The sequence below is a fragment of the Mustelus asterias genome, chromosome 24 (assembly GCF_964213995.1).
Source record: "Mustelus asterias chromosome 24, sMusAst1.hap1.1, whole genome shotgun sequence".
NCBI lineage: Eukaryota > Metazoa > Chordata > Chondrichthyes > Carcharhiniformes > Triakidae > Mustelus > Mustelus asterias.
Window position 1 is genome coordinate 42210646 of NC_135824.1, and position 21447 is coordinate 42232092.

General features: G+C 46.5%; 1 protein-coding gene across 1 annotated transcript in view; it reads right to left on the reverse strand.

Moving 5' to 3' along the window:
- Positions 1-21447, reverse strand: part of axl (AXL receptor tyrosine kinase) — a 326648-nt gene that overhangs the window by 163722 nt on the left and 141479 nt on the right. Inside the window, exons 8-10 of the mRNA XM_078241607.1 lie at positions 15122-15261; positions 11118-11262; positions 9777-9806 (exon numbers count right to left, since the gene is read on the reverse strand). Coding sequence (XP_078097733.1) covers positions 9777-9806; positions 11118-11262; positions 15122-15261 — 315 coding nt within the window. The remainder of the gene's footprint in view (positions 1-9776; positions 9807-11117; positions 11263-15121; positions 15262-21447) is intronic.

Consider the following 21447-nt stretch of genomic DNA (forward strand, 5'->3'; position numbering starts at 1 on the left):
TTAAGTCGCCTCTCATCCTCCTCCACTCCAAAGAGAAAAGCCCTAGCTCGCTCAACCTTTCCTCATAAGACCTACCCTCCAAACCAGGCAGCATCCTGGTAAATCTCCTCTGCACTCTCTCCAATGCTTCCACATCCTTCTTATAATGAGGTGACCAGAACTGCAGACAATATTCCAAATGTGGTCTCACCAAGGTCCTGTACAGTTGCAGCATAACCCCATGGCTCTTAAACTCAAACCCCCAGTTAATAAACGCTAACACACTATAGGCCTTCTTCACAGCTCTATCCACTTGAGTGGCAACCTTCAGAGATCTGTGGATTTGAACCCCAAGATCTCTCTTTTCCTCCACATTCCTCAGAACCCTACCGTTGACCCTGTAATCCGCATTCAAATTTGTCGTACCAAAATGAATCACCTTGCACTTATCAGGTTTAAACTCCATCTGCCATTTTTCAGCCCAGCTCTGCATTCTATCAATATCTCTTTGCAGCCTACAACAGCCCTCCACCTCATCCACTACTCCACCAATCTTGGTGTCATCAGCAAATTTACTGATCCACCTTTCAGCCCCCTCCTCCAAGTCATTGATAAAAATCACAAATAGCAGAGGACCCAGCACTGATCCCTGTGGCACACTGCTGGTAACTGGTCTCCAGTCTGAAAATTTTCCATCCACCACCAGCCTCTGTGTTCTATGAGATACAGTAAGAGTTTTAACAACACCAGGTTAAAGTCCAACAGGTTTATTTGGTAGCAAATACCATTAGCTTTCGGAGCGCTGCTCCTTTGTCAGATGGAGTGGAAATGTGCTCTCAAACAAGGCCCTGTTTGAGAGCACATTTCCACTCCATCTGACGAAGGAGCAGTGCTCCGAAAGCTAATGGTATTTGCTACCAAATAAACCTGTTGGACTTTAACCTGTTGTTAAAACTCTTACTGTGTTCACCCCAGTCCAACGCCGGCATCTCCACTTCTATGAGATAGCCAGTTACTTATCCAATCGGCCAACTTTCCCTCCATCCCACACCTCCTTACTTCTTCATGAGCCGACCATGGGGGACCTTATCAAACGCCTTACTAAAATCCATGTATATGACATCAACTGCTCTACCTTCATCTACACACTTGGTTACCTCCTCAAAGAATTCAATCAAATTTGTGAGGCAAGACTTACCCTTCACGAATCCATGTTGACTATCCCGGATTAAGTTGCATCTTTCTAAATGGTCATAAATCCTATCTCTCAGGACCTTTTCCATTAACTTACCGACCACCGAAGTAAGACTAACTGGCCTATAATTACCAGGGTCATTCCTATTTCCTTTCTTGAACAGAGGAACAACATTCGCCACTCTCTGGCCACCATCCCCGTGGACAGTGAGGACCCAAAGATCAAAGCCAAAGGCTCTGCAATCTCATCCCTTGCCTCCCAAAGAATCCTAGGATATATCTCATCTGGCCCAGGGGACTTATGGACCCTCAGGTTTTTCAATATCGCTAATACATCCTCCCTCCAAACATCTACTTCCTCCAGCCTATTCGCCTGTAACACCTTCTCTTCCTCAAAAACATGGCCCCTCTCCTTGGTGAACACTGAAGAAAAGTATTCATTCATCACCTCTCCTATCTCTACTGACTCCATACACAAGTTCCCACTACTGTCCTTGACCGGCCCTAACCTCACCCTGGTCATTCTTTTATTTCTCACATAAGAGTAAAAAGCCTTGTGGTTTTCCTTGATCCGACCCGCCAAGGACTTCTCATGCCCCCTCCTAGCTCTCCTAATCCCTTTTTTTAGCTCATTCCTTGCTAACTTGTAACCCTCAAGCCACCCAACTGAACCTTGTTTTCTCATCCTTACATCCGCTTCCTTTTTCTTCTTGACAAGACATTCAACCTCTTTTGTGAACCATGGTTCCCTCACTCGGCCTTTTCCTCCCTGCCTGACAGGGACATGTCTATCAAGGACACGCAATATTTGTTCCTTGAACAAGCTCCAATTTTCATTTGTGCCTTTTCCTGACAGTTTCTGTTCCCATCCTATCCTCCCTAATTCTTACCTGATTGCATCATAATTACCCCTCCCCCAATTATAAACCTTGCCCTGCTGTACGGCCCTATCCCTCTCCATTGCAATAATGAAAGACACCGAATTGTGGTCACTATCTCCAAAGTGCTCTCCCACAACACGATTCATTACCCAGTACCAAATCCAATGTGGCCCCACCTCTTGTCGGCCTATCCACATATTGTGTCAGGAAATCCTCCTGCACACACTGTACAAAAACTGCCACATCCGAACTATTCGACCGATAAAGGTTCCAATCAATATTTGGAAAGTTAGTCACCCATGACAACTACCCTGTGACCTCCACACCTATCCATAATCTGCTTTGTAATTTCTTCCTCCACATCGCTATTACTATTTGGGGGCCTATAGTAAACTCCTAACAACGTGACCGCTCCTTTCCTATTTCTAACTTCAGCCCATATTACCTCTGTAGGCAGATCTCCCTCGAACTGCCTTTCTGCAGCCGTTAAACTATCCTTGATTTACAAGGCTACTCCTCCACCTTTTTTACCAGCTACCCTACACTTACTGAAACATCTATACCCCGGAACTTCCAAATACCATTCCTGTCCCTGTTCTAACCATGTCTCCGTGATGGCCACGTTGCTGTCAGACTTTTGAATGGACTTACCTTGCATTAAGTTGATCTTTGTCAAACCCTAGCTATGACTGTAACACTACATTCTGCACTCTCTCATTTCCTTCTCTATGAACGGTATGTTTTGTCTGTATAGCGCGCAAGAAACAATACTTTTCATGTATCTTAATACATGTGACAATAATAAATCAAATCAAATGAAATCAAAGGGACCGTGACCATAGTTCTCTGAAGGCAGAAGGCTATATTAGTAGGGTGGTGAAAAAGGCATGTGGGACATTTGCCTTTATCAGTCGAGGCATGGATTACAAACGCACGGAACTCATGTTGGAGTTGTACAGATTTGGTGAGGCCAGTTAGAGTATTGTGTGCAGTACTCTAACTGGCTTCATGTGGTCGCCACATTAAAGGAAGGATGTGATTATACTGGAGGGGGTGCAGAGGAGATTCACCTGGGATGGAACATTTAAGTTATGAAGAGTGGTTGGATAGGCTTCAGTTGTTTTTGTTGGCACAGAGAAGACTGAGGGAAACCTGATCGAGGTGTACAAGATTATGAGGGGCATGGAGAGAGTGGATAAGGAGCAGCTATTCCCTTCAGTTAAAGGGTCAGTTACGAGGCGACACAAGTTCAAGGTGAGAGGAAGGAGATTTAGGAGGATGTGAGGGAAAACATTTTTACCCAGAGGATGGCGACGGTCTGGAATGCGCTGCTTGGGAGAGTGGTAGATGCGGCTTGCCTCACATCCTTTGAAAAGAACCTAGATGAGCACTTGGCACATCATGTGGGATGTATGTGGTGAGGAAATCCAGTAGTGTTTCAGGAGATTTTAGTTGTAAGAAGTGCATTAGATTGCAGCTTCTGGAGGAGCGTGTAAAGGAGATGGAGGGGGAGTTAGAGGAACTCCGCATAATTCGGGAGGCGGAGGTGGAAGTTGATAGGAGTTATAGAGAAATAGTAACTCCTAGAAATGAGGCTTGGGTCAATGCCAGGAGGAGGGGTAAGAAGCAATCGGGAAGACAATCCCCTGGGGCGGTTCCCCTCCATAATAGGTTTTCGGTGCTGGAGGCTACAGTTGAGGAGGAATCAACTGAGCATAGAGAGCAGATCTCTGGGGGTGAGCCGAGTGAGAAAGCTCAGGTGGTTAGGGGCTGTAAAAGACTGGGCCTTGTGATTGGGGACTCCACAATTAAGGGGACAGATAGGAGGGTCGGAACTAAAGGTAGGGACTCAGGGTTGGTGTGTTGCCTACCAGGGGCTGGGGTCCGGGATGTGTCTGACAGGGTATTCAGGACTCTTAGGGGGGAGGGAGATAAACCACAAGTTATTGTACATGTGGGGACACACGACATAGGGAGGATAGGGGAAGGGGATATTAGGCAGGGATTTATGGAGTTGGGGTGGAAACTAAAGGCCAAGACTGACAGAGTGGTTATCTCTGGACTCTTGCCTGTACCACGGGATAGTTTAGAGAGGAATAGGGAGAGGGAAGGTTTGAATTCATGGCTGAGGGGATGGTGCAGGAGGGAGGGGTTCAGGTACTTAAGCAATTGGGGCTCGTACTGGGGAAGGTGTGACCTCTATGAGAAGGATGGTCTACACCTTAATCAGAAGGGGACCAATATCCTGGGGGGTAAATTTGCTAAGGCCATGCAGGGAGGTTTAAACTGATTCGGGGGGGGGGAGGGATCCTGAGTAGTGGGGCTGAAAGTGAGGGATGCATGGATGGGGACTGCAATGCACGGCATTGCAGAGGTGGGGTGGAGCAGGGTTTGAAATGTGTATACTTCAATGCCAGGAGTATTCGCAATAAAGTGGGTGAACTTGCAGCGTGGATCAGTACCTGGGACTTCGATGTTGTGGCTATTTCAGAGACATGGATAGAGCAGGGGCAGGAATGGATGCTGCAGGTCCCGGGGTTCAAATGTTTTAGTCGAAGTAGGGAAGGAGGTAGAAGAGGGGGAGGGGTAGCATTATTGGTCAGAGATTGTATCACAGTGTCAGAGAGGAGGTTTGATGAGGACTTATCTGTTGAGGTAGTATGGGCGGAGATTAGAAATAGGAGAGGAGAGGTCACCCTGTTGGGAGTCTTTTATAGACCTCCTAAAAGTTCTAGAGAGGTTGAGGAAAGGATTGCGGAGTCAATCCTGCTTAGGAGTGAAAGTAATAGGGCAATTGTTATGGGGGATTTTAACTTGACTAATATTGACTGGAATTGTTATAGCTCTAGCTCGTTAGAGGGGTCAGTTTTTGTTCAAAGCGTGCAGGAAGGTTTTTTGACTCAGTATGTAGACAGGCCAACTAGAGGTGAGGCTATATTGGATCTGGTGCTGGGAAATGAGCCAGACCAGGTGCTAGACTTGGAAGTTGGTGTGCATTTTGGTGATAGTGACCACAATTCGGTTACGTTCACCTTAGTGATGGAAAGGGATAGGCATGAACCTCGGGCCAGTGGTTTTAGCTGGGGGAAGGGTAATTATGAGGCTATTAGGAGAGAATTAGGAAACATAGGTTGGACTAGGAGTTTACAGGGACTGGGAACGTCCGACATGTGGAGTTTTTTCAAGGAGCAGCTACTGCGAGTCTGTGATAGGTATGTCCCTGTCAGGCAAGGAGGAATTGGTAGGGCTAGGGAACCGTGGTGCACCAAAAAAGTTTCTTTGTTGGTTAAAAAGAAAAAGGAGGCTTATGTTCGGATGAGACGTGAGCACTCGGGTAGTGCACTAGAAAGCTTTAGATTGGCTAAGAGGGAGTTGAAGAGCGAGCTTAGAAGGGCTAAAAGGGGACATGAGAAGACTTTGGCGGATAGGGTTAAAGAGAATCCTAAGGCGTTCTATAGGTATGTCAAGAACAGAAGGTTGGTTAGGGCAAGTTTAGGGCCAGTTATAGATGGCAGAGGGAAGTTATGTGTGGAACCGGAGGAGATTGGTGAAGCATTGAACCAATATTTCTCTTCGGTGTTCACGCAAGGGGACATGAATATAGCTGAGGAGGACACTGGGTTGCAGGGGAGTAGAATAGACAGTATTACAGTTGATAAGGAGGATGTGCAGGATATTCTGGAGGGTCTGAAAATAGATAAATCCCCTGGTCCGGATGGGATTTATCCAAGGATTCTCTGGGAAGCAAGAGAAGTGATTGCAGAGCCTCTGGCTCTGATCTTCAGGTCGTCGTTGGCCTCTGGTATAGTACCAGAAGATTGGAGGTTAGCGAATGTTGTCCCATTGTTTAAGAAGGGGAACAGAGACTTCCCCGGGAATTATAGACCGGTGAGTCTCACTTCTGTTGTCGGCAAGATGTTGGAAAAAATTATAAGGGATAGGATTTATAGTTATTTGGAGAGTAATGAATTGATAGGTGATAGTCAGCATGGTTTTGTGGCAGGTAGGTCGTGCCTTACTAACCTTATTGAGTTTTTTGAGAAAGTGACCAAGGAGGTGGATGGGGGCAAGGCAGTGGACGTGGTATATATGGATTTTAGTAAGGCGTTTGATAAGGTTCACCATGGTAGGCTTCTGCAGAAAATGCAGATGTATGGGATTGGGGGTGATCTAGGAAATTGGATCAGGAATTGGCTAGCGGATAGGAAACAGAGGGTGGTGGTTGATAGTAAATATTCATCATGGAGTGCGGTTACAAGTGGTGTACCTCAGGGATCTGTTTTGGGGCCACTGCTGTTTGTAATATTTATTAATGATCTGGATGAGGGTATAGTTGGGTGGATTAGCAAATTTGCTGATGACACCAAAGTCGGTGGTGTGGTAGACAGTGAGGAAGGGTGTCGTAGTTTGCAGGAAGACTTAGACAGGTTGCAAAGTTGGGCCGAGAGGTGGCGGATGGAGTTTAATGCGGAGAAGTGTGAGGTAATTCACTTTGGTAGGAATAACAGATGTGTTGAGTATAGGGCTAACGGGAGGACTTTGAATAGTGTGGAGGAGCAGAGGGATCTAGGTGTATGTGTGCATAGATCCCTGAAAGTTGGGAATCAAGTAGATAAGGTTGTTAAGAAGGCATATGGTGTCTTGGCGTTTATTGGTAGGGGGATTGAATTTAGGAGTCGTAGCGTTATGTTGCAACTGTACACAACTCTGGTGCGGCCGCACTTGGAGTACTGTGTGCAGTTCTGGTCCCCACATTACAGGAAGGATGTGGAGGCTTTGGAGAGGGTGCAGAGGAGGTTTACCAGGATGTTGCCTGGTATGGAGGGGAGATCCTATGAGGAGAGGCTGAGGGATTTGGGATTGTTTTCGCTGGAAAGGCGGCGGCTAAGAGGGGATCTTATTGAAACATATAAGATGATTAGAGGTTTAGAAAGGGTGGATAGTGATAGCCTTTTTCCTCTGATGGAGAAATCCAGCACGAGGGGGCATGGCTTTAAATTGAGGGGGGGTAGTTATAGAACCGATGTCAGGGGTAGGTTCTTTACCCAGAGGGTGGTGAGGGATTGGAATGCCCTGCCAGCATCAGTTGTAAATGCGCCTAGTTTGGGGGCGTTTAAGAGATCCGTAGATAGGTTCATGGACGAAAAGAAATTGGTTTAGGTTGGAGGGTCACAGTTTTTTTTTAACTGGTCGGTGCAACATCGTGGGCCGAAGGGCCTGTTCTGCGCTGTAATGTTCTATGTTCTATAACATTCAAGTCTATGGGCCAAGCGCTGGTAAATGGGATTAGGTGGAAAGTCAGGTGTTTCTCGCATATCGGTGCAGACTCGATGGGCAAAGAGCCTCTTCTGTTCTGTATGATTCTATAATTCTATTCAATGATGCAGAGAAGGAGACTGCCTCAACATGAAGATACCCTCAGAAGCAATGCTCAGCATTTTGTATATTTAGCAATGCTACAACAGCCTAGCATGATTGTGGAGGGGCAGCCCCTCCGCAGGATAGTAAGTGACAACAGTTCTGTTGCTGCAACCATGAGTGGTGCAGGTGGGGTATTCTAACCCCTGATGAAACAGGGATCCCCTCCCCACCATTGCCCATGTAAATCCCCCAGTGTTACCTGGTTGCAATGGTCCACGCTGAGGTCTTTGCATTGCTGACTGAACGTACCAACTGGTGCCAGAACAGAGCATTAATGGGCCTCAATTGCCCAAAAACAGTCAACTCCAATGGCGGTAGGATCATGCTGCAATCAGGATAATGCATCAAGGTGGCACAATCAGAATCATAGAATCATAGAAACCCTACAGTGCAGTGTCTGCAGGTGTGGAATTATGGGCACCTCCATTTCCCAACATGGCATGTTCCAGCCTCAAAGAGCATGCAGTTCCACAACACTCAACATCTCAAAGCACTTTACAGCCAAAAGTCTACTCATATAATCCTTATAGTGCAGAAGGAGGCCATTTGGCTTATTGGGTGGTATTTTACCATAGCGTTCTGCCCGTTTTCGGGCACGAACATTTGGTAAAGTCGGGCGCAAGACGATTAGCCCGATCTGCACCCATTTCTGCGCCAGATGTCTTTTACCAAGGCCAAAGAATCAGCGCGATTGGGAATCCACTCAAAACGGGCACAACGTCAATTTGAATAATTTTGCATGCATCTCAATCCAATTAACGAGTTGCACGCCCCACTTTACCAGCACGTCTGCCTTCACCACTGCATTTGCCCAATCCGGATAGGTCTGAAACAGACATGCTCGATAAAAGTCCAATTCTGGCATCACCTCCCCTGGGTCTGCATCCTGCTAGGGGGAAGAGGGTGCCCCGCCTTACCTCTGCTGCATCCAGCAACCAGTTTGCTTGTTAGCATTGAGGGGAAGGCAAGTGAGCACTTGTAGGTGTACTGGTGTGTGTGTGTGTGTGTGTGTGTGTGTGTGTGTGTATGTGTGGCGGGGAAACTGTGCCTCTATGATGATTGGGGGCAGGAGAGAGAGAGAGAGGGAGGTGTCATACAGCCATCGGAGCCACTTTGCCTGCATTCGGTGGGGGTAAGGCCGCTGCCTCTCTGCCTGTGATTGGTGGGAGGGAGGGGGCCTCGATCGGTCTAGGTGGCGGGGAGGGGTGGGGGGATAATGGGGTCAGTAATGTTGGGGGGAGGGGTCCAATGTCCGTGAGGGCGAGGGGTATTCATTATCTGGTCCAAGAGAGATCTAACAGGGGAGCAGCATTATTGTTTTTCTGCGCTTGCGCAGTTGGAGGCTCTGATCAGAGCTGCAGGATTTTGGGGCATTAAGCCCTGCCCACAGGCAGAGTGTGTATTGGGGGGAAGGGGGGGGGGCCCTAAAAACGCACCCAAAAGATAGATCTGAAACTCTCCCAGTTTCAAGTCCGCCCAGCACTTAGATAAAAAAATGGTTAAATACCGTGAGCCTGCACCAACTCTGACAGAGCATCTTACCCAGGCCCTATCCCCGTAATCCCACATTTTTACCCAGCTAATTCCCTTCACCTATATATCTTGAAACACTAAGGGACAATTTAGCATTGCCAATCCACCTAATCCGCACATCTTTGGACTGTGGGAGGAAACCAGAGCACCCGGAGGAAACCCACAGACACGGGGAGAACGTGCAAACTCCACATAGTCACCCAAGGCTGGAATTGAACCCGGATCCCTGGTGCTATGAAGCAGCAGTGCTCACCACTTGCCACCATGCCACCCTGAGTTTCAGTCACTGACGTTATGCAGACAAAAGCAGCCATTAATTTGCACACAACAAAATCTGACAGTTTTACTGATTTATGGGGGTAAAGTTTGCAATTGTTTCAGGGTTTCATCACCATTGTGGCCCCATGCATGGATTCTCAGAGACAGAGCAAAAATCTAGACAATTATAAAAGTTTTTCAACAATCCTCTATACCCTTAGGATCATTTTTCTGTAATTTATTATTCTATATACACAGCCTTAGAATAATAAATGCAAATGGTAGAAGATGTCTACTCAGAGACAAGTCTTCCAAGAGGGAGTCAAAGTTCAGACTCCATAGTTAATTTCTGTTTTCTAAAGTGCCAACAGGGCAGCTCTTTGGCCGTGTGGCCTTATCCTTCTCAGTGACATCACTTCAAAGACTACTGCGAAGGATTCTGGGAAATCCTCCTTGTTTCACATGGAACCCAAATGGAGACAAGACTATGAGCATAAAGTGGCCTCTTACCAACTGGACGTTGCATCTGCCTTGGAATATCTGTCAAAAGAAGCAAAAGTAATATTCTGACGCAACTCAGTGATAATCAAAAATAAGTAAACATGGCACAAATTAATTTGCTGAATTGACATGCATGAGGGCAATAATATCTGGCTGACAAGCCTTAATTCCTGGCTCAGCATAATTCCTACTTGCGCCTATTTTACACGGTACATCAGCATTATTTTTCAGTCGGTTTTGAAGACAGGAGCTTCTAGTATCCATAGAAGCATAGAACCATAAAATCCCTACAGTGCAGAAGGAGACCATTTGTCCCATCGGGTCCGCACTGACTCTCCGAAAGAGTGTCTGAGCCATGCACAACAACCCCCCCACCCCCCAAACCCCACCGCCTGCACCACCCCCCCGCCCTGCCCCCCACCCCCACTCCCCAACCCGTCCTATCCTTGTAACTGCATTCTCAATGGCCAATTCACCTAACCTACACATCTTTGGACTGGGGGAGGAAACCAGAGTACCCAGAGGAAACCCACGCAGACATGGGAAGGACGTGCAAATTCCACACTGACAGTGACCCAAGCCTGGAATTGAACCCAGGTCCCTGGCACTGTGGGGCAGCAGTGCGAACCACAGTGCCAGCATACCATCCTAACATAAAAACAAGTGGTGGGATTTTCTGGCATTCTAGCCAGCAAGGTCCTCTGGTTCTGTCGACGGCGGCCCCCAGCCGTGGGCCCCCCGGCAGTGGAAAGTGCGAACAACGAGAAGACACGTTGACAGTGGCGGAGGCCAATGATGGGCCTCCTCCACTGCCATGGTGGAAAATCCCACCCAATGGGAAGAACATAGGAACAGGAGGAGACCATTCAAACACTTAGCCTGTTCTGTCATCCATTTTGGACATGGCTAAACTCTATTCTTAATTCCATTTACCCAAACTGATTCTGAACTCCTTAGTATCTGTCAGTGACAAAGATCTCAGTTTTGAAATTTTCTATTAACTCGTGTGGAGGAGGAATGGGGGAGAAAGAGTTCAGATTCCTATTACCCTTTGAGCTGGATTTTATGCTTCCTTACCAGTGGGTTTGAAGGCATGGGGGCCTTCCAAAGGTCTACCCACCTATCCACCGCCAATCTGTCTGATATTTTACAGGTTGCGGGGATGGCACTCTGCAGCCATGGGTCATTGAGACCCTTAAGTGGTCATAAAGAATGAGCAGGGTTACCATCAAATATAGCCCAAGGAAGGCACACATCAAACACTTCAAAATAAAAGCCACACATTTACGGAAACACCCAAACTTCCTCAGGAACTGGCTGGACCGAGCTTATAAAATCAGTCTATCTCACCTGGACTGGGAAGGGTAACCAGCACAGGATCACTCCATGGGCCATCTCCAGCTTTTGTGTAGGCAGCTACACAAATGGTCAGGTTTGTGACGGGCAGGACAACCACCAGAGTGATGTTCTCTCTCTTCCCATTATCCACAATCACCTGTAAAAAAGAGGAAAACATTTAAATTGTAGGTGCCTGTCAGATTCTCCTCAGTACAATGGATGGCCTGAATACAGCAAATTGAGGAAGGTCAGAATTGCTTACTGCAAGTGGCAAGATGACTCTGAGATATGGGAGGTGATGGTGGCAGGACACGGTGACTGGAGTAGTTCTGGGATTTACCTCGGTTTTCACAGAGGAGATGGACCTGGGTGGATGTACTGTGGGCTTGCGGTGGACTGAAAAGATTGAGTATGTGGACTTTAAGGAAGAGGTTGTGCTGGAATCTTTGAATGGCATCAAGATAGATAAGTCGCCGGGTCCGGATGGGATGTACCCCAGGTTACTGTGGGAGGCGAGGGAAGCGATTGCAGAGCCTCTGGCGATGATCTTTGCGTCGTCGGTGGAGACGGGAGAGGTGCCGGAGGATTGGAGGATTGCGGATGTGGTTCCTATTTTCAAGAAGGGGAATAGGGATAGCCCAGGAAATTACCGACTGGTGAGTCTAACCTCAGTGGTTGGTAAGCTGATGGAGAAGATCCTGAGGGACAAGATTTATGAGCATTTAGAGAGGTTTAGAGTGCTCAAGAATACTCAGCATGGCTTTGTCAAAGGCAGATCGTGTCTTACGAGCCTGGTGGAGTTCTTCGAAAATGTGACTAAACACATTGACAAAGGGAAAGCGGTAGATGTGGTTTATATGGATTTTAGCAAGGCGTTCGATAAGGTCCCCCATGCAAGGCTTCTAGAAAAAGTGAGAGGGCATGGGATCCAAGGAGCTGCTGCCCTGTGGATCCAGAACTGGCTTGCCCAAAGGAGGCAGAGAGTGGGTATAGATGGGTCTTTTTCTAAATGGAGGTCGGTCACCAGTGGTGTGCCCCAGGGATCTGTTCTGGGACCCTTGCTGTTTGTCATTTTCATAAATGACCTGGATGAGGAAGTGGAGGGATGGGTTGGTAAGTTTGCCGACGACACGAAGGTTCGTGGGGTTCTGGATAGTCTGGAGGGATGTCAGAAGTTACAGAAGGACATAGATAGGATGCAAGACTGGGCGGAGAAGTGGCAGATGGACTTCAGCCCAGATAAATGCGTAGTGGTCCATTTTGGCAGGTCAAATGGGATGAAGGAGTACAATATTAAGGGAAAGATTCTTAGTACTGTAGAGGATCAGAAGGACCTTGGGGTCCGGGTCCATAGGACTCTAAAATCGGCCCCGCAGGTGGAGGAAGTGGTTAAGAAGGCGTATGGTGTGCTGGCCTTTATCAATCAAAATTCCTGGACTGAAAGCCTGTTTTTCCTCTTTGCTTCACTATCAAGCTCCTGGGATCTCTGTCACCCGAGGATCTTGTCTGGCAGCTGTTTCTCTTCAACGTTGATTCGCCTCGCCTGCCTGTAATCAATGTTGTTCAAAAACACCCTTTTTGGCACCTTTCGTGGCTTGTGTTAATTCTGTGGCTTTGTTCAGGGATATTTTTGTTTCTACTAATAATTTTCATAGAATCATAGAATCATAGAAACCCTACAGTACAGAAAGAGGCCATTTGGCCCATCGAGTCTGCACCGACCACAATCCCACCCAGGCCCTATCCCCATATCCCTACATATTTACCCACTAATCCCTGTAACCTACGCATCTCAGGACACTAAGGGGCAATTTTTTTTTTAGCATGGCCAATCAACCTAACCCGCACATCTTTGGACTGTGGGAGGAAACCGGAGCACCCGGAGGAAACCCACGCAGACACGAGGAGAATGTGCAAACTCCACACAGACAGTGACCCAAGCCAGGAATCGAACTCGGGTCCCTGGAGCTGTGAAGCAGCAGTGCTAACCACTGTGCTACCGTGCTACCCTTTTCTTTTATATTTTAAAGTTGTTAATGCCACAAACCAAGCAACCCCATAACATGTCACTCAATGAAGAGCCAAATTCACAGAGCTCAGCCATCTGATGAAGTCTTGTTACGAATGCAGAAATTGCGTCTCCATGTTCCAAGATGGCCAAATTGAATTTATTCCAGTGTAATGTCCTGGAAAGTCTGGTTTAATGAATTGGTATCCGGAGTCTCTGGAGAGGTTAAATTTCAAGTGAGGTTTTAAATTTGAGGACCGCATCAGTTAAACAATATGACTTTTTGTTCATCTTACCAAGTAATCTCATTTGTCATGAAAAAGTACCAAAGTCTCAACTGTGGTCCAATTTACTCTCGTTGCCAGTGTAATAGCACAAGGTATCAACGAGGGGGTTGTTTGAACCACAAAGGTGATTTATTTAACAGACATGAAGTAACCCTTGGGCGGTACAGAGGCACAGTGGTTAGCACTGCTCCCTCAAAGCAGCAGAGACCCAGGTCCAATTCCGGCCTCAGATCACTGTCTGTGTGAAGTTTCCGCATTCTCCCCGTGTCTGTGTGGGTTTCCTCCGGGTGCTCTGGTTTCCTCCCACAGTCCAAAAGATGTGCGGGTTGGGTTGACTGGCCATGCTAAGTTCCCCTTTGTGTCAGGGAGACTAGCAGGGTAAATGCGTGGGGTTACGGGGATAGGGCTCAGGTGGAATTGGAGTCGGTGCAGACCCGATGGGCCAAATGGCCTCCTTCTGCACTGTAGGGTTTCTATGATTCTATGAAACCTATATACAGCCATTTGGATCAATCAGTATGGCGAGCCGGTAAGATCTGGCAAGAGGCGGGAAATCGGGCTCAGACCCGGTTTCTCATCTCCTGCGATGTTACTGGCCCCGTTCTACCGGTGAAATCAGTGATTTAAATATTCATTAGCTTATTTAAATGTAATTAGTGAGTCCCAGACGCAATCACCGAGGCTCATTTTAATTTACTTGCTCACCAATGGAGGTTCTCACTGGTGAGGATCACGTATGGGGGTCCCCACTAATGGGGACCAGATGTGGCAACTGCACCAGTGAGACCGGAGGCCATTGAAGCCCCCCTTGGTGGTCAGGGGCAGGGCCAGGCAATGCCCCTTGGACAGTACCAGCCAGACACCCTGGCACCAGGGGAGTAGGGCCTAAGGTGAGGGGGAGGGGATCTGAAGGAGCTGGCCCATGATGGGGAGGAGCTCCGTGGGGGCGGGGGGCTACTCTGCATCAGGGATCAGCCGGGGTGGCAATTGACCAGAAGGGGTGGAATAGGGGAATCAGTGACAGTGATCTTCCAGGGGCGGGGTGGGGTAATTGGGAGTGATGATCAGTCGGTGTGGCAATCGAGGGTGGAGGTGGGGATGGCAATCGGCAGGGGGTGAAGGGGTGATGTCTGGGAGGGCAATCTGTGGGGGGGGGGGGAGGTGCGATGTCCAGGGTGGGGGTGGGCATGGAGAGATCTGGACACCTGTGCAATGGCACCCCTAGAACTCAGCAGCCAGCTTTCTGGCATGAATAGGCTGTGCCCACCCCCCCTGCTGGCAAAAATCAGATTTGGGATCATTCCTTTTTTAATTGTTGCATCCAAAACTGTATATCTGTTTGAAAGGGGAATGGCCACGAGCATTGCTTCACTACTTGCCTTTCTCTCCTCTGCCTGGTGCTCACCCATGCCCTTTCTGCCTGTTCAATCTTCACCTGCGGTGTGACCACCTCATTGAAGATGCTATCAAGACTTGCTCAACATTGCGGATGCTCCACAGTGAATCCACTCATAGCTCCGGCTCCAAAATGTGGTTTATGAGTAGCCAAAGCTGGACACACTTCTTGTACACGTGGTGATGATGCAGAGAGAAGTGTGGAAGACTACACATCAGGCATGAGATAAAGCAGGATATGTGGAGATGTACATTTATTGGGAGCTGGGAGGGATCAGTGATGTTTGGGCATGTGGAATGAATCGCTAACTACGAAGGCCATTCACCTCAGTATTGTCTTGGTCCTGATAAGCCACTTTGTATCCTTGCAGGGCGCCATTAAGGCCTGAGGAAGGTTTCTGCCACTCAAAGAGCAGGGCACTGCCATTGTACTGGAAGGTTATGTTGCTTGGGGCTGTATCCGGTTCTAAAAGAGAAAAAGTAAAGAAAGAACCATTGGATTGACGTTATTTCTCACAGCAACAAATAGGAAAACCAATCACAGCGGACAACAAACACCCTTTGTAAAGACATTTTGTACCCTCATGAGATAAAGACGAGTAACTGGAATAAAAATAAATAAAACAACGTAAAGAATATACAAGAATTAATATTGCAGGGTACCATCGAAATGGCGCTCTCGCTCTTACCTCCCCCAACTATGTTGCCTTGTGCTGAGTTGCAGCTCAGTTGCAGCACCCTTGCCTCGAAGACAGAATTGGCAAATTCATGTCCTATTGGAGCACGAACTAGGGAGCCTTAAATCACAATCTGTCTACATTTCCCGCTGCTTCACTGATACTTTGTTGATCATCAGATTCCCTCTCATGTATTGTTGACTGATCCTCATAATAACTCAGGGTATGTGCATGTGAGGTACAAGATGCCTCCTGCACTTCTGCATCTTGCTCAGATGCTCCAAATTCATACCCAAGTCCCACTACTCTCGAAGAATGGGCTTGCACTGTCTGGTTACCGTGTTGTACTATAACTACCTTGCCGTCTGTTCCTATCACTTTCCCGGGCCCTTTCCACTCTTTTCTGCCCTCTCTTTTGTAGTAGACCCTTTCTCAAAGTATATCCCCGATGATCATATGCGATGCCTTAGGGCCCTTCTTATCCGTTCTGAAAACTCAGCCTTAATGAAGGCCTTTCTCCCTGCATGCATAGTGTTTAAGTGTGCAGAAAACATGGAGCTAATGCTTGTCCTTTCTAGCGCCGGGGAGCATTTGTTAATATTGACGGCAACTTTGGATTCCTCCCGTATACCACCTAGTATGGATTATAGCCCCCCCACCATTTGTAATGAATTTTTCACATGCACTGCCCATGCTAATGCAACCTGCAATTTACAGCCCGGTTGATCCACCAAAATTTTATGCAACATGTCATCTATAACCGCGTGATTCCTTTCACAGAGGACTTTGCTGAATGGGCTCTCTGCTGCAGTGTGCATTATTACAATATTTAAATTTTCGCACATATCTTGAAACACATCATTTGCGAATTTGCCCCCATTGTCTGTCAAAAATTTAGATGGTGCCCCCAATCCTGTTCCAATCCCGTGGGTCATAATGATGGTCTTTTTATCTTTGCTGTAAATCACTGTGGATATGCTAAACCGGGTGGCCATGTCCACAAAGTGCAATAGATAGATGCCTTTGTCCTTGTCCCATATGGATCTTTAGATTCATCGCCACTACATCATTGAAATCTCGTGCTAATGGTAGACTCACGATTGGACGCGGGGGTGTCCTTCTATATTTTATGCAAATTTCACACTGGGCTGATATTTGTTCAATGAGATCATTATATCCTTTGTCCGGCACACCTGCAGTGCTCTCAGTCTCTGTGGTGCTGGATGACCAAACTACTTATGAAGTTTCAGAATAATCTTCTTTTTGTCCATCATGCTATTGTCTGTTAGCGACACTAATGCCTCATGAACCCTTTGGTCTGATAATTTCGGTTCACTTAAAGGAAGACAATAATGGCCAGGTCTTGTAAAATGGAGGTTCACAGTTTTCCCAAATACCACGGCTTTATCCGGTTTCAAATCGATGGTCATCTGAGCTTTCTTCATCGCAGTCCTGCTTAATAACAAAGGTGTATCACTGGAAACTACATCTGTACTTATAAATAAACTGATTCTCACAATCCGACAGGGAATTATCACCCTTTTGGAGGACGTTAGAGGACGTCATCTCCAAAGCAAAAGCAGGTGGAACTATCATGCTCTTTTACTTTCTTCCGATCTTTATGATCAAGAGACCCTAAATAACAATCTAGCCAATCTTAGCCGCAGACAGTGAATGTACATCCACTATCTGAAACAGCTCAGTTGAAAGAGTCTATCAGCAGGACGCTCATTATGGGACTCAACTTTTCTGCCACCAAATGCCTTCCTGATCCTTATACTCATCACTATCGGTTTCCACGTATTCTGTGTCACATGTGGTTTCAAAGACACGATTTTTACTTTTTGGACAGTTTACAATGTAGTGGTACGGGGGAATCGCATTGGAAACAGTGATTCACAATCCCTCTGGCATTCCTTCCATTTAACCGTCTTTTCGCAGTATCCCATGTATGTCTTCTTTCCCCATTTTCAAATCAGTTGTAACCGTTTTCGACACTGAGTCTGTTATTAACGTAACTGTCTCTGTTTAAAGGCCTTCGTGTACCATTTGGTTTGGCACGTGGCAGAGTCACCATTGACTCCTCTGTTCTGGGCACGATGGCATTCCGGTCTGTATTGAACAAGGTGGCAGGGAAGGATTGTTCGAAAAGCTTTTTTAATGATGCTATCATCTGATCAAAGAGGGGCTCTGTTCCCCTTAATTGTATTCCAGTCATCACTAAAAGAATATCCATTTGTGACAGACATGCACAGTCCAACAACGTAAAGGCCAATCCTGCATCTGGAATGTCCAAATTAAATTTCATTAGCCTGTTACAGCCCCTATCAAAATCTATGATATACTCTTCCATGGGCTGGGTGTCTTGTCTCCTAATCCTGTCAAACATCACCCATCCTTCATAATTCTCCCAGAACTCATCTTTCTGGTAAAACTTATCTAAGTATTGTATCAAACAGACCATTGTACGCAGCAAATTACCCAGCCTTCAGGAGAACAGTGACCACGACACCACATAACCCTGCCACAGCAAAATGTGCCGGATCATCGACACAGATGCATTCATCTCACGTGAGAACACCATCCACCAGGTACATGGTACATACTCTTGCGACTCGGCCAACGTTGGTCTACCTAAAAAGCTGCAGGAAAGGATGTCCCGTGGCATGGTACATTGGCAAGGCCATGCAGATGCTACGACAACGGATGAATGGACACCACTCGACAATCACCAGGCAGGAGTGTTCCCTTCCTGTCGGGGAACACTTCAGCAGTCACGGCATTCAGCCTCTGATCTTCAGGTAAGCGTTCTCCAAGGCGGCCTTCAAAACACATGACAACACAGAATCGCCGAGCAGAAACTGCTAGCCAAGTTCCGCATACATGAGGACGGCCTCAACCGGGATCTTGGGTTCATGTCACACTATCTGTAACCCCCACGATTGCCTGGGCTTGCAAAATCTCACTAACTGTCCTGGCTTGAGGCAACTCCAATATGGGTGGAATTGATAGAATGTGACCAGTGACAACTTTGTATTGGATGTAATGTGACCAATGAGAACAAGATGTAAGGGTCGGCTGACCCAGTAAACAATGGAACCAATTACGGAGTGAGGTAATAGTCAGTTGACCATCTGACTCACTATAAATAAGAACCTGTGTAGAATTGTGGAGAACTTGGAGTGGCCCAGGGCGAGGCTCCAAGTTTAACCTGTGCTTAAGTCTCTTTCCACTCGCATTGTCTGCACCTGTGAAGACTTGATTACTTGTTCAGACTTGCATTCCAACCATTATCTTGTAATTGAGTTTGTGTCCATATGTGTCCTGTTTGTGAAACAAATCCTGCACTCACCTGATGAAGAGGCAGCGCTCCGAAAGCTTGTGCTACCAAATAAACCTGTTGGACTTTAACCTGGTGTTGTGAGACTAATTATTGTATCAGGAGCTGTAGCCCTTCTTCTCTATTTAGAGCATCTGCCGTCCAATTGGAAAACACTTTGCTCCTTATCTTGCTCCTAATTGGAAGCGACAAAGCTAATGCCATCCTTGCTTTTTATTTTCGGTATTGTGGTGACAAGGGTCCACATTTCCACCTCTGCCTTCCATTGCCGATATGGTTCGGCATCTGAAAAGACAGGGGGACAGTCCAATCCCACCGGTTTACTTCTACCTTCTGCCATGATTGTAGCACTTCTTCAGAAACAAACACCAAGTTACAATGGGTTTTCCTCTGCTACCAATGTTTCCTCAGAAGGAACTCTTCCAAATGCAAATAACGAAAATACAACAAAATTTACTCCAACTTATAAATCAAAGAAAGGGTTTAATAAAGAACCATCATTACTCCAAACTTGGAGCCTCGCCCTGGGCCACTCCAAGTTCTCCACAATTCTACACAGGTTCTTATTTATAGTGAGTCAGATGGTCAACTGACTATTACCTCACTCCGTAATTGGTTCCATTGTTTACTGGGTCAGCTGACCCTTACATCTTGTTCTCATTGGTCACATTACATCTAATACAAAGTTGTCACTGGTCACATTCTATCAATTCCACCCATATTGGAGTTGGAGAGAGCAGCTGGCCATAGAAGGTGGTCTACTCTTATTGGGATCAAGACTTGCCGTGGCGAGCCAAGGCCGCTGTCCCATTCTGGCTGAATTTCACCATGGCCACAATGCAGATGCTCACAAGGAGTTGTTATTTGTCATTTCTATTAATGATTTGGATGAGAATTTAGGAGGCATGGTTAGTAAGTTTGCAGATGACACCAAGATTGGTGGCAAAGTGGACAGTGAAGAAAGTTATCTAGGATTGCATCGGGATCTTGATCAATTGGGCCAGTGGGCTGATGAATGGCAGATGGAGTTTAATTTAGATAAATGCGAGGTGATGCATTTTGGTAGATCGAACCAGGGCAGGACTTACTCAGTTAATGGTAGGGCGTTGGGGAGAGTCATAGAACAAAGAGATCTCGGGGTACAGGTTCATAGCTCCTTGAAAGTGGAGTCACAGGTTGACAGAGTGGTGAAGAAGGCATTCAACATTGGTCAGAACATTGAATACAGGGGTTGGGATGTCTTGTTGAAGTTGTACAACAAATTGATATGTCCACTCTTGGAATACTGTGTACAGTTCTGGTCACCCTATTATAGAAAGGATATCATTAAACTAGAAAAACTGCAGAAAAGATTTACTAGGATGCTACCGGGATTTGGTGGTTTGAGTTATAAGGAGAGGCTGGATAGACTTTTCCTTGGAGTGTAGGAGACTTAGGGGTGATCCTATAAGGTCTATAAAATAATGAGGGGCATAGATCAGTTAGATAGTCAACATCTTTCCCCAAAGGTACTGGAATCTACAACAAGAAGGCATAGGTTTAAGTGAGAGGGGAGAGATACAAAAGAGTCCAGGGGGCAATTTTTTCACACAGAGGGTGGTGATGTCTGGAACAAGCTGCCAGAGGTAGTAGCAGAGGCAGGTACAATTTTGTCTTTTACAAAGCGTTTAGACAGTTAGATGGGTAAGATGAGTACAGAGGGATATGGGCCAAATGCGGGCAATTGGGACTAGCTTAGTGGTTAAAAAAAGGATGGCATGGACAACTTGGGCCGAAGGGCCTGTCTCCATGCTGTAAACCTCGATGACTCTATGAGCTGTGTGTGTTGGCCAAAGAACTAAAACCCGATAAATAATATCTGACAATCTTAGTGTCCACTGAGGAATATGGGATTGCCTGTCCAAACAGATGATATTGGCCCCTCAAGCTGTGTCACTTCTCTGAAAGAGCTATTTAATTAGTTCCACTCATTCTCCAGAGCCATGCACATTTTCCAGTTCAAGTATTTATCCAATTCCCATTGCACTGAATCCATTTCCACTACTCTGTGAGACATTGCATTCCAGGTTATAACAACTCGCTGTGTTAACAAAATCCTCATCTTCTGCCGTTCATTTGAAATTTGACCCCTCTGGTTATTGGCCCTCCAACCACTGGAGAACATTTCTCCTTTTTCACTGTGTCGAAATGCATCGTATGTAAGGAGAACAGTCCTAATTTTTCCAGCACCACATCATAACTGAAATCCCTCATCCCAAGTAACATCCTGATTAACCTCCTTTGTCCCCTTTCTAAGGCTATTAAATCTTGCGTGGTGTTAAATCTTAAAGTGTGGTGTGCAGAACTGTACAGAATTCTCCAGCTGAGGCCTAACCAGTGACTCATAAAGTTCCAGAAAAATCTCCCTGCTTCTATATCCTGTTCCTCTATTTATAAACTATTACCTTTTTAATCACCTTATTAAATTGTCTGTTACTTTAGGCGTAAGGACAGGAACCTTTCATTGCTTATCAACTCTTCAAAATCATGCTGTTTAGCGGCAGGGACCTGGATCCAAATCCGACCTTGGGTGACTGGGACGGCACGATGGCACAGTGATTCGCACTGTTGTCTCACAGTGCCAAGGACCTAGGTT